At 41.7% G+C, this 16,187-nt stretch overlaps 2 protein-coding genes across 3 annotated transcripts in view; both read right to left on the bottom strand.

The window, feature by feature from the left end:
* Positions 1 to 7,307: 7,307 nt before the first annotated feature.
* LOC124056431 (PAK4-inhibitor inka2-like) lies at positions 7,308 to 13,284 on the bottom strand. 2 transcript variants are annotated; one of them, XM_046383851.1, is made up of 5 exons: positions 12,886 to 13,284; positions 10,984 to 11,051; positions 10,179 to 10,449; positions 10,031 to 10,065; positions 7,308 to 8,422 (listed from the first exon to the last, which is right to left on the bottom strand). In XM_046383851.1, the coding sequence occupies exons 1-5, from the start codon at positions 12,995 to 12,997 to the stop codon at positions 7,430 to 7,432; spliced, it is 1,479 nt and encodes a 492-aa protein (XP_046239807.1). In that variant the 5' UTR covers positions 12,998 to 13,284; the 3' UTR covers positions 7,308 to 7,429. The 2 variants fall into 2 exon arrangements, with proteins under 2 accessions (XP_046239807.1, XP_046239808.1); XM_046383852.1 differs by lacking the exon at positions 10,984 to 11,051 and having other exon boundaries at positions 10,179 to 10,280; positions 12,886 to 13,283.
* Positions 13,285 to 14,627: 1,343 nt separating this feature from the next.
* Positions 14,628 to 16,187, bottom strand: part of LOC124056432 (guanine nucleotide-binding protein G(i) subunit alpha-2-like) — a 52,747-nt gene continuing 51,187 nt past the window's right edge. The window contains exons 8-9 of the mRNA XM_046383853.1: positions 15,682 to 15,896; positions 14,628 to 15,563 (exon numbers count right to left, since the gene is read on the bottom strand). Of these exons, the coding sequence (XP_046239809.1) occupies positions 15,706 to 15,896 (191 nt within the window). The 3' untranslated portion in view covers positions 14,628 to 15,563; positions 15,682 to 15,705. The remainder of the gene's footprint in view (positions 15,564 to 15,681; positions 15,897 to 16,187) is intronic.

The following is a 16,187-nucleotide window of genomic DNA, read 5'->3' as shown; positions in this document are numbered from 1 at the left end:
AGAACATGTTGATTTTACTTTTTAATTTCTAAATGGAACATCAAAGAAACAAGATGTGAATTAGTGAGCTGTAGCGGTGCTGGAAGGTGAATTTTGTTATCTTCTGACAGATTCAAGCAAGCCGCTTCCTTCTATTTCAAGTTGTTATGATAACCAGGCTTGCTTGGAGTAGCCTAATATTTAATAAACGGGCATGAGAGTGGTGCAAATCTTCTCATCTAACTCTGAGTAAGACAGCGAAAAATGTTTGCGTGAAATATGTATTCAATTACACCATTCGCCCTTTCCGTTTTTCCCCACATCTAAGTGCTGGTGGTGTCAGTGAATTTGGTTTAAGATGAAGGCATCTGGTCTCTCACATGATCATATAATTTCACCCTGTGACCCCAGTTTTTACCCACATGACAACATCAGCCCAGCAGATCCTCTGTGACACATGATTTGAACTCGGTTTATCAGCTTTTTTAACTTCAGATGAGCTCCTTGAAGAATGAAAGCACTTATTAATGGTTTGCCATAGAAATTGGTGCTGCTTAATCGCAGACTGCATTCACATGTGTTTTTAATGGCGACTTCTACATTGAAACCATGTTGGTTAAACTGGTCCAAGATGGCCAACAGTGGGGTTGATACTTGGAGTCACAGCGCAGTTCCTTTTTCACTCCAGCATATGAGAAATAAATCTCTGAAAATGTAAACAAACACCCTGCAGGGTATCATTATGATTATAATTTGTGTGTGACTGCATGGTCTCTGTGGACATTTTCTCTCATTTTTCTCAACATTTCTATTTACACTCAGCCTGTTCTGGCATATATCAGGACAAGAGGTCACTAAACAAGTGCAGCCGTCATAACAAACTATCCATAGCCAGACACTTTGTGAGAGCAAGTCAGCCATGACCAACGGGTTCGAAAGTGCAGTAAAGCAAAATCTGCACAAACAAATAGCACATCTTCACTAACAAATATCTGCAGGGGTCTGCTCTGATGGGGAAAGTTAAAATACTTATCATTTTCATTGCAGTGAATTCAAAGGACATCATACGATGGAGAATATGAGATGACGGGGGTGTCAGCAGGAAGTGAATATTGTCAGAGAAAAAAAAGGAGCTGGAGGAAGTGGCAGACTGAGAGATCTTTGAGACCACACAATGTCTGCTTTCTGTTGGTCTCATCAGTGTGGCCCATCTTAGGCTGAAGAAGGACACTATTGTGTGGACGTCTAGCGAGGGTTTTCTGTCTGGAGCTGCAGAGGGACAGCTAGTGGCATGACCATGCTGTGGAGCACCACAGGAAGACAACTTATCAAGGTCACTCTTCTGACCTCGGTTTCCTGCTCTCCAGAATCACAGACTGATTTCTGCTTTCCCACACAGACGCTTCACTTCAACTCCCAACCTAACCGATGTGTTTTTCATTGCAATCTACTTGATAAGTCTTTTCTCTCCTCTGGCATTTAATTCCTCAGCAGAAGTAGCTCCTTCCCTCCCGTCCTCATAGTGCAGGATTTATGCATCTTCTATTTAGCTCCTCTTATCTCTCCACACCTTGAGTTCATCCGACAATAAGCCAGGCAAGCCCGCTCTCCCACACTACTGAAGTCTGTGATGTTTCCTGTTTCTGCAATATTTAGGCAAGACAGAGGCTAGATGACTTCCCTATGCTTTGGATGTCAGTCACATGAGCTTCTTTCAACTAAGAATGACTGCAAGAACTGAAACTTTTTTTTATCAGCCATTTAAAGCACAAAGGCAGTTTTTTTAGAAGGTCACATGCTGGCTACTCTGGAGAAAAAGGGCCTCATTATGCCCTAAAATTCGAAAACATTTAGGCTAAGTGAGCGTTCTCGTGAGCATTTTAATTTTGAGCATCTTCTCTTCCTAGTTTCTGAGTTCTGGGAAGTTCCTGAGAGGAGATTGTGTTTTATTGACTGTAACTCTCTGTGTCTATTGTATCAAGGTAAACTATGTGACAATGTTTGTGTGTATGAGAGTGTGAATATTTGTGTTTGGCAGCGAAAGTGTGTGTTTGACTTAGCTGGGCTGTTCGAGTTGATGCCTTGTCTGTCAGACTATAAACACACACAGAGCCGTGTGGTTGTGAATGGACTCTGAATGGCCAAAGACACTTTCAAACCTGTGTCGTCAAACAGCAAAGGCTTGAAGTTATGTATAGAGGTTGTCACCATATGTGGCTTTGGCATCTCCCACAAGCTTTGTTTGGAAAGTATTCTTTGTGGTATTTACTGTAACCATTCAAACTTTTCCAGTTTTAGCTGGTACAGTGAGGGTGAACTAAATGATGGTAAAGCTGAATCTTAATATAAACAAGTATAATCATGAGTCTCTGTCCCATTGTTTTCCAAGTGGACCTTGTGGGCTCAATCTTTTTATTTATTTATATTTTTTTTTTAGACAAAGAGGGGGAAACTGCTGCTTTGTGGGAGTGCTGAAACACGAGGCTCTGCAAGAAATAGAAAAACCATTAATTGTCTCCAGAGAAGCTAATGCTTTTTCCGTTCTCTTTACCGTGGTGTTTTTCCTCTGTTTTTCCAAGGCAGAGTGCAGAGACGCCTCGTTGGCAGCAGGCTGCAGGCTGTGCAGAGGCACCTCAGTCGTGTCACCAACTGAGCCAAAAGTGGATGAACTGGGACATGACATGGCGCAGGTTCAGGCAGGCCTGGACTCACATGCAGGTACAGCAAATTCATAGTAATAATGGATGGCAAATAATAGCACTGCATTCCAGAGATGGTGAGTGTTTATTCAAGCATGAAAAATCTGCAAGACAGGAGAATGTCTCTTTCTGATATGACAGAAATTGAGAAATAGCTCAACTGCAGGAAAATATTATGGAGACACTCGTGCAAATGGTGAATCAAATATATATATGGATTGCACGCAGTGGCTCGTGGCAACAGATCTAATGATATTTTTAATAGAAATATGGATTTTCTACAGTGATGAAAACCAAACTGATGCAGAAACTGTACTGATTATGACACAGAAAAAGCCGTGATGATTGTAGGAGCATTTAGAACAACTACTGATACCGGGTTGTGCTTGTGTCCTTGATGAAATAACCAATTAATCTCATATGCACGAAACAGTCTGCTTTTTTAGCCTTTAATGAGGAAGTTTTATTTATACTATATGGGACTGTGGATTTGCTTGTAAAGCCGTATGTTGCACTGAGCAGAGGAAGCAGGGTCAGACCTGAGGGGCCCTGTTTGGCCATGAGAACCAAAGCAAAGTCCTCTGGGATATTTCGCCCGTGTCATGTCGTCTGTTATGATTCCCATGAACTGTTATGGTGAGCAGAAGAAGAAAGCAGCTGTGTGGTTTCTAAATAAAGCTTGTGTGATGATCCCCTGATCCCCCTCTTTCAAATGTTTTCCGGGCCCAAAGAGGACATTTTTATTTTCTTTATTCTTGACAGATCACAGTCAACAGGGATAACTAAATATTTAATGACCGTTTCACTTTTGTGTTGTAAGTGTTTTAATGCGAGTATTATAAGGGTTAATTTGTGGAAGTCTGTAGTTTATTAAGTCATATTAAAATCAGAGTAGGAACAGCATTGAATTAATGACTCGGGAAATGATTTTTTAATCGTTGCCAGGTTATAATGGGGGAGTTTTTTCCAGTCATTTCATGGCCAAAAAAGAAGAAAAGAAAACAAAAAAGAAGAAGAATCACATTAACTCTTAGCCAGGTTCCACACTTCACTTCCTGTTGCACTCTCTGCTAGGTGAGAGGTTAATACGAATGGTCTACATAAATTACTTTTCTCTATCTGTGATCTGTGCAGTAGTTGAACTTTTAATGATTTCTGTGACAGATATGGAGGCCAAAGTCTGCTGGATGTCTGTCCAGTGTAACTATTTCAAACAACACACAGTTTAACAGAGATTTTGTTTGATAATCTCCTAAACATCAGTTAACCCTCCTGTTCCCTGAAGGGCTGAACTGAGCATCATGTTTTTCTGTCTCTGCAACATGAAGCTATCACGTTGAGTTACGCAAGCAACCTGGTGAATCAGTTCACTGGAATTTATCGAGAACCCAAAGGAAATCACTCATATTCATTCTGTAATCTGCCAGCTGATATCTCAGTAACTCAGTAAGTTTTACTTAATCACTTCTGCAAGGTTTTCCTCACCCATTTCGCACTTACTGCAGTTTACTTCCTCTCAAATGGAAACGTCACCAGACCTGTGAAAGCATTGCATCGATGCTTCCAGTGAAATGGTCATGTGATGTCATTAACGCCTGACTTTCCAGTGACAACGTTTCATAATGTGTGGAGTCAGTTGGAGGTTTACATAATCAGAGTCAGAGGATGTAAAGGCCAGACAAACAAGCACAGCGGCTGCCTTCTTCTTAACAAAATGAAACGGAAATCACAAGGTTCTTCTGAGAAATCTAACAGCATGTCTTTTTTAATGTGCAGTTTGTAATCTAAGCAATTTTGTTCTGGTAGACGTGTGTCACAATGTGTATAAAACCCACTGTCATCCTCCACTGCAGACCACATGTGTAACACACATACAATATAAACAAGCCAAATCACAAACAGTTCACAAATGCAGGTACACTCACACTCCTTCAAGCCAGCCAAAAGGGCCTTGAACTGAGTCAGAGGGATTAGTATGTCCAGCTTTACACGTTTACATTGTTCCAGTTCTGTGGCACATATTTATTCACACGTGTCCTACCAGCGTAGGGAAAGGTGTCTCACATACATCCTGCAGTGTGAGGTCAGTCAAGGACAAAGTCCACTCAGGTGGCATCTGAAACTGTCAGGTTAAGGTCTTCATCAGAATAATCCTGAATATGTCGCTAATTAGAGCTTGTTTCTATCAACACACGAGAATCACAGAAATGAAGCGTATGCCAGACTTAAGCACATGGCCCATCTTCACGTTCTGTTTACTAATTAACAGGAGATTCGTTGCGTGTCCACCACATTAGACTGGGCCACCCTGTAAGTATGTGATGCCTCAGCAGGTCTGCTCAAGATCATCTTGTGTGCCAAAGTCATGAAAACTGTTTATGGCGGCTGGTACTAAGAGAGTCTCACTAACTATAAGCAGACTGTGGGTGGCAGCCGTCATTTATCCTTTACACTTTGAAAACTAAGTCATGGTGGACGGACTGTTATTGGGCAATCTGTCTTCCCTCTGTGCCTACTTGAAGGTGTCCCACTGAAGGCCGTTTCAGACGCACTAAGACTTGCTGACTGACTCACAGGATAATGCAGTTGTGAGTGCTGACTAATTGCCATTGTCTACACAGCAATACAGGTACATTTGAGTTTTACATATTAGGCGTGCAGACGGACCACTGGGACGCCATCACTCACATCTCCTGTCCACATACGTGATACATGAGGACTGATGTTGATGAAGAGGTAAAATCCACTAACTTAGGGAGTGAACTGTACAACTATACACTGTACAACTGTCAGATGCCACCTGCACAGCAACCAGAGAGCAAGATAGCTGAGCAAGTTACACGCTGCATTCAGAATTGATTCACACACACCTGGCCTTTTTGCATTGCACACGGATTCAGCATGGAAACTTTACTGACCCTGGATTCCTCTCGAAGCTCTCTGACACAGCAGATTATCCTGTAAATGGAGGAAAAAATGCGACAGTGGATCCACGTCGTTAACTTGGTCAGCATTCTGTTGCTGTTCTTGCTTTTTTCCTCTGAGAGTCTTCATCACTGACCCAAGTTTTCAATTCTAGACTCGACAGTCATAGTGAGCGACATACAATGAAGTTACATTTGAAGCAATAATCTGGCTGTCTGTTTATGTCTGTGATGCTTTACATACAGACGTGACGCTCCTGCTTGAGATGAGTTTGAATAGCGGGTTGGACTCATTGCTTCCTCTCTCTCTCTCTCTTCCTCTTGTCCCATTTCCCTGAATGACTCTCAGTCAGCTGGGGAAAGTGATGTACTCATGCACTCATCCAGCTGCAGACCGCTGAGAACTTGTGTGTGCTGAAAGGGAAAAAATCTACCGAGGAGCCAGAAAAACCCCAGAAAAGGCGAACAGTCAGGTTATTTGTTCCAAGGTCTTTTTGCAAAGGTTTTATTATTTTTTTCCATCATGGCAAGTCACATGCTTTTATGAGCTTCCACAGTACTGTGAATGTTTTTGCCGTGTCCTGATAAGAGCTCATTATATCCCAGCTGAGTGCTCAGCAGTGTGCCACTGCGACATTCCATCAGGAGAACAAGATAAAGAGGCCGAGACAAACGGCACCCAGTAAGAACCATCTCTCTTCTGTGACCTCCCATGTCCTTGATATCCTTGACATGATTAGTGAGGCTGGCTGTAGCAGGGATCATGGGAAATCCCTTCTGGGAAAATTCATTATCTTTATAATGTTTGGTACTATTTCTCCTCTGAATTGATGAACAGAGTGAATATGTAAAGGCAAAGGTGAAGTGATTATTAGCTTATCTTGGTGCATTTGTCAGTGTTTTTTTTTCCCTTTCCTCAGAGCTAATACTACCATTAGCCAATGTGTGCGGATGAGTTGGCACCACCTGTGAGGCAACACTGCAATAAGAGCAGAGAGTTAAATGAGGCAGGGGGGTGGTCAGTGAGACGTTATGCTTCATAAAGCAAACGGGAGAGTAAACTTCAGCTCCATCTGCGAGCAGCTGCTTCGCCTCTTTTCACCTCTTTTTGCATGGACATATGGGGAATTACCTCATCGGGCACACAGCGCTCTGTGTTGATACAGCCTCTGTTTCTGGCCTGTAAATAGCTTTATCGTCCTGTTTAAAACGTCTCTAAGGGATTCTACGTTTTGTTGAGGAAGAACAGAACTTTTTGGAGAACACGAAGCCTTTTGCTATCTAATGAGTGCCCTTCAAAATGGCCTACAAGTCAAATGTCCTTATTTGTCCTGGATCGGCTAAAGGTCTGCACATATGAGATATATTAATGTTTTCAATTTATCTTTTGGTATTATACCCCAGTTACACTAAACCATGCAGCAACAGATTCCATCCTGCACGCTCAGAGTATTACATCTCAAATGAAAACAAATGACCACACATTCATTTGCTTGACTACAGAGACAGTAAAAGCCTCCTTTAACTAATAAAGCAATGGGGGTGGGGGTGGGGGCAGGATCTTATTATAATGAACTGTAATGAATGCAGCAGAAGCTTCACTGAAATAAAAAAATGTGCTCTGGGAATTCAAAATTTATGTGAAAGAACCACATATGATGTGTCACATGCAAGACAGGAATAACATAAATAAGAGAATATAGAGTTTAAATTATGAGAACATCTTTATTTTCCATTAGCTTAATCACAGCATATTAAAAAGACAGTCATATAAAAATAAAGTGACTCTGAGGATTGTCCAGTCTCTACATGGCTTTGCATGAAAAGTCAAATGTATCCAATGATATCTTTGCAAATTATGGGCTGTCGGCTGCCTGATTTCATGAGCGCAGCAAAGTGGTAAAAATCTGTGTCCAACTCATTAATGCAAGCGTGGGATTGATGGAAAAAAGGAACTTTGGTCTGCGAAGCTACAACTGGACAGGACAGACGTTTTGGGGCGTTTGCAGCTCTGGTAGCATGAGCAGAGTCTGTGGATCTCATCTTCACTCTGTCCTCCACACTCCTAGAAAAACCAGCCAGTTTCTTCCTCATGTTGACAAAGAAACCTCTCCCTAGTCTACGCCTTGAATTGGACTTCAGCTCAGCAGGCTCAGGACAGTCTGGCAAGTCCATCCAGTTCTGTATGAGGTCTGCAAAGCTGTTGTCGCCCAGAACCAGAGGTTGCCGATTGCGTCCTCTGGTCAGTAAAGAGTTTGTCCAGTCCTCTGGGTCGCTGACCTCAAACGATGTCCACCTCTCCAGACAGGCGTCAGAGGTGGATTTGGGTCGAATTCGTCCACTTGGCGCTCTGTTTGTGCGGAGGCAGGCTGAAGATGACACCCGCACATTCCTCGTCCTCCTGAGAAACACCCCTTCGTCCTGCCATGACGCCTCGGAGTAGCCTGAATCAAACTCTAGACTTTTCTGACTGCTGGGAGAGCCCAGGCCCAGTCTGAGGCTCAGGCCGGCCCGGCTGCTAGAATCGTCGTCCTCCTCCTCTTCGGGGGGACTCGCCAGGCAGCAGGCAGAGTCGTAGGTACTGGCTGTGCTCGCGTCAGACATCCGCAGACGCGTTCGCTGTTCTCGTTGTAATGCTCGCTGCTGACAAGCACGTGCCACTGCAGAGTGGCTCACCAAAGCTGGGAGCTGGGCGTTAATGGGAGCGAGGGGACGTCTGGCTGAAGGGCAGGTTTTCCGAAGTTGTTTCAGGTCTTGCAGTGACCTCATCATATACTGCATCTGCTCCCGTAAGCAGTCGCCCGATTCACGTAGACAGAGCTGAGGAGACAAAGCAAAAAGAGTCAGCAATGGCAGATTTGGAAATAAACTGAAAATTTCAGAGTCTTCCTGATGCACTGCTGCAGAATGGCCCATATAATAACAAGAGCTGTGTAAACGCAGAGTATCACAGGGAGGCCTTTGTGGGCACGCTCAGGCTTGCACACAGTAAGTTTCAGTCGATGAAACAACACCTTTTCTCTTACTGTAAGCTTGAAGGCCGGCAGACCTGCTGATCAAAGAACGCGCTTCTTCAAGAGGCAGATTTCAAGACAAAGCAAATCTGCCTGTCCGTTAATTTACTCGACCACGCCAACGACATAAGTGAACGCCCTATTTTCATTGACTCAGACGTGATTCAACCGAAAAGTGAAACACATGTACAGCTGCACTAATGTCTAATCTCTGCTATTTACCTACAAACTGAGAGAATTACAAAGGTAAAAAACAAAACCCAAACAAACCAAAAAACATCTGCACTTTATCAAAGGAGTAACTGGGCTCTTGTGGACTTTGATTTAGCCACAGGGGTCCTGCCTCTTTAAGGGCGCAAGCGTGCCTGCCTATGAAATTTACCAGTGACACACTAAGGAATATAATACTCCTGTTTCCTCTCTGACTCACCGTGCTGATTGGTCAGACTCAGCCAGTGAGCAGCGGCGGCTCACTCTCAAACTCAAACAGGGTATAAGAGATCATGTGACATTGTGTGTGAGAGTGTTTAAGACGTACACCGAAGGAACAAAGATGAGGCCCCATATTCCTTTTGTCATATAAGCAAGCGCTGCTCTTTCCTTTAAATCTTATTGTAAGAGTTGATGCTGCAAAAAGACCTCAAGCTATGTGCAACGCTGCCTTAGAAAATGAGAGACTGGGCTGTCAGAGAGGTGAGATGTGCAAGCAAAAGCAGCAGAGGAGAAACACAGCATACAGTCCGCATGTGGCCAACACAGCACGCTTCTTTCCTCCACTAATGCCAGTAGCTACTCTAACCTTTGAACCTGTAAGACCTCTGCGCTCTGAGACTCTGCTGTCCGTCAAAGCATTTGACCCTGCTGCTAGACCCTCTGCCCCCATTTGGTTTTCATCATAACTCTGCGAGATGTTGCAAGAACTTGAGAAAGAGTCTGATGTATATAGTCATGGAACAAGTGAAGCAGGAAATTCAATACACACATTTAAAAAAAAAAAAATCAGACTACAATATCTCATGTAAGGCTTAATGATATTTTAGCCTATTTTAGCCTTTGATGACAACAAGTTGCATTCATACTCATCAAAACCAGCGAACGGTGAAGTGGTTAACATCGCCACATGCTGCATAACTTCAGGAAAAGAATCAACTGTCATTATTTACTCCAACAGTGCTGTTTTGTTGACGCTATGGAGGCATCTGAGCATCACTGACCGTTCAGCCGTCTGCTGCATCAGCAGATGTTTTCTCCATATGTCCGAGGACCACGACACAGAGCTCCTATTCACCTCATACTAAGTATAGTTCAGGCTATTTTTCGTTAGGTTTGTAACATCGCTCGGGGTGAGCAAATAAAAGCACAAATAACAGATTGCTCAAGAGTGTAATTGTAGTTAAATAGATAATAAACTCACCATCTCTTTTCTTCTCATCTGTAAAAGTTCAGATCCTGCAAGGAAAAAAATAATGGACCACTTTTAAAACAAGTCTGCACACACAGAGAAATCGCAGCAGCGTGTTAATAAAAGGGGGGGAAAGTATGAAACAGCACAATCTACTCACGTCTGATGGGGCAGCCTCCGTTACGAGGTCCTCGGGAAGAGGAAAACGTCCCAGTGTGTTCCGAGGTGTCCCTTATGGGGATCCAGTCTTGACTCCAGCCCGCTTGAACAGAGGCAGATGTTATGAGTGAAACGTACACTCCTGTTCGCCTCCTTTTTTTACAGCTCGGCGCTCTGCGGCCAGTTAAAGCGACTTGTGTCTGAATGAGCCAATCAGAGCGCAGGACGCTCACTCGTGCGCGAGCCCACCTCTGCGTGCGGCGAACACTCAACAGCAGGAGATGCAAAGAAAACCTGTTTGAATTAGATCTTAGACCAGCGCCGGAGGTAAAATGCAGTTTATAATAGCATAGTTTAGATACACGTCTAAATGTGGGGAATAAATGATTAAATAAATCCCTCCGCACGCAATGTTGAGTCCAGTATACTGCAGGGCGTTTGGGGTTTGGGGGACATCTGTTTGGTTGGGTTGAGTTTTTGGTGAAATGGGTGAAAGATCCCAGTCAAAGATCATGAACCGAGTTTCTTGAGGTCACTTTGAGTTAGTTTTGTGTCCCCAAGTTTAAACTTTTGTAATTTTCTGACTCTGATCAGGATTTAATTTACTGCATTATGTCATGACTTCACGGTGGATGGATCATCATGGTAGGCTAAATAATAATAATGATAAAACATCAAATATTCACATCTGAGGAGCTGGAATCAGTGATTTTTTTTTCCCCCATCTAATTCTGATTAAAAATACTTAATTACTAACTTAATTGTTCCAGCTCAGTTATGATGCATGTGTGTGTCTGTAATTAAACCTCATGAAAATGAAGGCAGAATGAGTCTTTACACTCCTTGTCTTTAACGTGATTGTTGTAAAGTCTCACTGCAAAGAAAAAGAAAAAACAAATCAAACCTTTGCTCTCCTTTTGTTGCCTACTTTGTAATTTTAGCAGTTGAGTAAAAGCTTGTCCTTCTGGTGGCTCATTGTGAAACACCAAACCAGAGTGTAAACAAATGCCTAAATGTAAATGTATTAATCTGCAACCTAAATGGGCACTGAGCCTGCTGCTTGGCACTCGACCTTCCATTCACACTGTTTAGTAAATGGGTGTTTATGCAAATCTGATGGGCCAAGAGGAATGCATCTGTTCATTACTGATGAGGAGTAAATCCAGATCTGATGGTCTGCTGTTCAAGTGCAGATTTGTCTCAGCAGCCAGTCCAACATTAGCATACAGGTACTCGTGGCATGTCCTGACCTGCTTGGCTAACACATACAGTATGTACATTGCATTAACACCATAATAGTGTGATTAACTCGATCACATTCAAAGTCTTCCAGTCCAACATCCATATATAAACATGAGACTCATTTGGAGCCCTTTTTATTAAACAGAAGAATACCATCTGACTGTTGGCTGTGGGCTTCTCTTTCTAACGCTCATGTCCTTGTATTTATCTTCACACAAAGCTTCAACATCAGCGAGAGTAAAGACTAAAATTAGAGTATGAAAACAGTCATTTGACGGTGTGCAGGTTCCAGAGGACGTCAGGCTTTCACTCATACCAATATTTTGTTTCTAAATAAAAAAAAAATTCAGACAAGCTCCATTAAGGATGGTGCTCCCACAAGCCCTTCACTCTAAAATCCACCAGCCCAGACCCTCTGCACCATGCATTAAGTAATTACACAGGGCTGCTAATGGAAATGTGATTATTTCAATTTTCAAAACAGGCTGATCTTTAGTCTGCTTTATTCTCAGCTTTTACATCTAATGGGTACTTATTGCACAAGTGGGTACTTGAACACAATCCATTTCCATTAAGGTCACTGATGAATAGTTTACTCTCCTCTCCAATATTTGATTTTATAATCACACTGATGTACAATCCTACATCACTAGGTCCAGGTTTACATATCCAGACAGAACCTCATACTGTACATATGACACTGTCAGGATGAAGCACCAGGTTTAATTTGTGCTTCATCTATGGCTTTATTTTTTAGCTTGAATTCATTTAGGGCAACATTCCATAATAAAAATCAAACCAGTGAAACATGTGAGTGTGCAGCAAACCCTTTGGAAGTGTTAAAACATTTGCCTTCACTCTGAAAGCTTCACCAAACTGAGCAGAACAGAACATAAGGGAACATTTTCTTCTACTGCTGGGTACACAAACTCTGAAATGTTATGCTTGGTTCTAAACCAGACATTTTTTGCCTCTGAGAGGCTGGGTGACAGAGTGGGACTGGGTGAGTCTTCCTGATGTAGACCTGCAGTGCCCTCTAGAGAAAGATCTGCTGCAGGGTTTGGAAAACTGGATTCAATCAAATCAAGAGCAGCTTTTCCTGCTTTATTCTGTGAAGGAGGGCAGTAAAGTTTGGGTTGATCTGCTGCTCTTTAAAAGTTTTCACAAGTTATTTTTCTACTATTCAATTATCATTTATTATTTATTATATACTGTATATTTTATGTTTAGTGCTGCTCATCATCATCCACGTATTTGTGTGACCTGCAGAATTTTGTCTCAGTAACACATCAATAAAACAGTTCATAGTGACTCACAGGCTTGAAGCGTCCCAGTGGCAATTTATATTGAACTGGCTGAAAAAGCACCAGTGATTACAGTAGTAAGGTGTTACTCCATAAAGTAGCACCTTGGGATTTTTTTTTTTTTTTTTAGACACAAAACTAACTCTGTGTAGCTCACAGTACCTCTGAGTAGTTTGCTGTCTCTTTTCTGTCTCAATGTGAGTACTTTTCCGGAGGACATCTGCAGAAGCCTGTCAGCATGAGTCCTGTGGAGGGCTGGAGCACTGGGAGTCATCGAGCTAATACAAGCATCATTAATGAGCGCACTCGTCTGTGTGTTTGGATCACACCATTAAGAACATCTCACAGTCTCCTGAATCCAGCCGTAAGGCAGGTAATTGTGTGTCTGCTGTCACTGTATCTGTCACAGTGAGGCAAACTGAATCTTTGTTCTGATGTCCACTGTTGTCCGGAGGTAAACGTTGTGATGAAGAATGAGAAGAAAATAAACACTGGTTTTCATAATACAATATCCATTGTCCGTTCTCATCATTTCTTTCCATCTCGTTATAGCCAGGTGTCTGAGGGCAGCATGGACACCTTTGACGGCAGCTTACCAGCTGAACTAATTGGCCACTGATGAGCTGGAGTTGAATGAAAAAGAGTTGTCAAACTGCAGCTGAAGACAATCATTCAGTTTTGCATTTGGAAAAATCAACAGGAAACTGGATCCCCTTTCAGAGTACTGTTACACGCTTGTCGTGGTGTTTCAAATGGTCTGCTAATTAGTTAGACATACTTACTAAGTACAGTTTTGTTAGAGAAAAATCAAGCATAGACAAGAAAGGGAAAAAAAGAGCAGCCAAATCAGCTTGACAAAGTAAGTTTAACTCAGTGGGCACTAGCATGTGTAAAGTGTATAAATTTGAATCAACTATTTATTCCTTGCACTTCAAGTGTCCACTAGATGGCGCCGTCAGCCAGTTTAAAGACATGTCTCCTGCAGAACTTCATGGTTAAGGTGACCTTATGTGTGAACTGACAGGAACATCAAAAAGGGTTCTTAAAGCAAGACTGAAACTTTTCAAAGCAGAAGTAACATATTTGTCCCCTTAAAAATGAAGAGTTGAATTCATAGGCATGAAAAGATAACTTATCTTGATATAAAACACTGGGGGTTTTGCTGCTTAACTCGGTTGGGTGTGGCGTCTGCTGACTAATGTTAGCTAATATTAGCTAATGTTAACTTAAAATAGAGCTCGCTTTGTAACCAACACTATTGGGTCATTTTTCTTATTTTCTGAGTGTTCTGCAATTGTGCTCCTATTCCACTACATTTTAGGATTCAACACCTGATTCAAACCTAACGTTAGCAAACTTGGTTTCTGTGCAGCTTCAGGTTCACGTTGTCTTTTCAGCTCAGCCACCAGTGAGCACTGACTGCTTCGGTGGAGAAAAGGTGCTCACATATAGAGCATTTAACACTGGACTTACCTGAGTTACACCAGTCCAGGTGCAACCGACATCTAGGAAGTTTTTTTTGTTTGTATGGCAACTAAACACCACAGTATCTTTTATCCTAAGTTTGATCCTCCCTTCCGTCCTTAATTCCTTGTTGAGGCTGTGATGACTCGACTGTCTCCTGCAACCTCTGTTATAAAATCTGTCCACCATATAGTTACTCTAATATTGTAAAACTGCCAAGTAACTCCTCTGAAACAACAGTAATCTAACCCCCTCCAGTAATTCCATGGTGGTTGTTTTTTGCAATCTGACCCTCCTGTGTAACAACAGTATAAACACACAGAGACAGTATAAACACACAATCTCAGTATACTTAAGCAATTCCACCACAAAAAAAATTCAACAATGATGCAACCAAACACTGAGGGGACAAAAACAAGAGGAAAAACAATATGCAAGGGTCAGGTGATCTCTACTTTTATTTAAATTAAATCATATAGGACTTTGAAAGCATTTTAATATTTACCAAAAACACTAACCTTTTTTTCTGAATTAGATTTTCGTCTCTCATTAATAATCACTATATATTCATAGGTGCTAGGCAGAAAATGGAAGAAAAATATAGGCGCACAGTAGGTCAAACAGTACTGAAAAGCATATCTAGGAATTGGTTGTAAACAGAAGTCAAGGCACAAACATACTGCAACAGACATGGAAATGGTACTATAAAAAGTGACAGAATGTTAGGTACACACATACTTTAAAATATCAGTTAGAATTTTGCCATAATTTCCCCCTGCATGTGAAGCTTTTTTTTTCTTTTCAAAATTTTAATACTTTTTATTTTCATTTTGTAGGAATGTTAGACAATTTGTGCAGATTACAGAGCTAATATTTGCCATGTTGAGTCATGCAGAACAATATACAATTTGACTATGAATGATGAACTTATGTAAACATTATTAAAAAAAAAAAAAAGCACTTTCCTTTATCGATCATATTTTATGTCCACGCCCGTGCTTCATCTCTTAAAAAATAAGTGATTAAAAGTTTAATAATTTTGCACATCAGAATTTCTAAAAGTAAAATGAATGCATTTATATATAAAAAAAGTTTTCCTTTGCCTCCTCTAGTAATTGAAAATAAAGAAAAAAAAAAAGAAAGAACAAAAATACAATAATAACTGTTGATTTTTGTGGTCATAGCCCAAAGAGTTAACAATACGAGTGACCAAATCACCAATCGTTGAAATTCCACAAGGCTCGTCGGGTTTTCAGTCTCTTAGGTGTCTTTATAAAAAGCAGATCAAAGCAGAAATCGTGGTTGGCCAGTGCAGTCATTCATGAAGTGTGTGTATATATTCCCCTTTTTATGGTCACTGGAACTGTTCAAGTAATCTATCAAAGCAAAAAAAAAAAAAAAACACACACACACAAATCAGTGATTTCAAACAGGCTTGATTTTGTGACTTCTCAGCGAGACGAATCACTTGCCGAGTCATTTCTCCAAACTCACCTTGACTCTTCCTCAGACATGTTTTTAGAAGAGGCCACAGTCCTTCAGGTTGTTCTTGATGATGACGTCAGTGACGGCATCAAACACAAACTGCACGTTCTTGGTGTCGGTGGCGCAGGTGAAGTGGGTGTAGATTTCCTTGGTGTCCTTCTTCTTGTTCAGATCCTCAAATTTGGTCTGGATGTAAGCCTGGGCCTCCTCGTACTTGTTAGGGCCTGTGGGACGGAGACGTTTGGGGAAAGTTAGGAGAGCCTGAACTGAGAGCCAATCTGTGTATTGCCAGAAGCTAGACCCTCTTTTCACCTCCCTACACTGAATTTCACCGACAGCATTATCTTTACTTTTCAAACTTCCTGTAAATCGTCGTGATACTATCATTACTGTGAATGATCCTGTGGTGAAAATCGGATAACGTGATAGCCTTAACTCAAAAATGACTAAGAAACGTGTGAAGTGAAGCTTTGTCTGTATACTGGCTGTGCCCTGTCCTTGTACTGAGATGTTCA

Source organism: Scatophagus argus, chromosome 3, assembly GCF_020382885.2.
Source record: "Scatophagus argus isolate fScaArg1 chromosome 3, fScaArg1.pri, whole genome shotgun sequence".
Lineage (NCBI taxonomy): Eukaryota > Metazoa > Chordata > Actinopteri > Scatophagidae > Scatophagus > Scatophagus argus.
This window is presented reverse-complemented; position numbering and strand designations above follow the sequence as displayed.

Coding starts and splice junctions, on each gene's coding strand:
- LOC124056431 (XM_046383851.1), bottom strand. CDS start 12,997: ATGACTCCCAGTGCTCCAGCCCTCCACAGGACTCATGCTGACAGGCTT. Junction 11,052..12,885: donor AGACAGCAAACTACTCAGAG/GTACTGTGAGCT, acceptor TTTTCTTTGCAG/TGAGACTTTACAACAATCAC. Junction 10,066..10,178: donor CGGAGGCTGCCCCATCAGAC/GTGAGTAGATTG, acceptor TTTTCCTTGCAG/GATCTGAACTTTTACAGATG.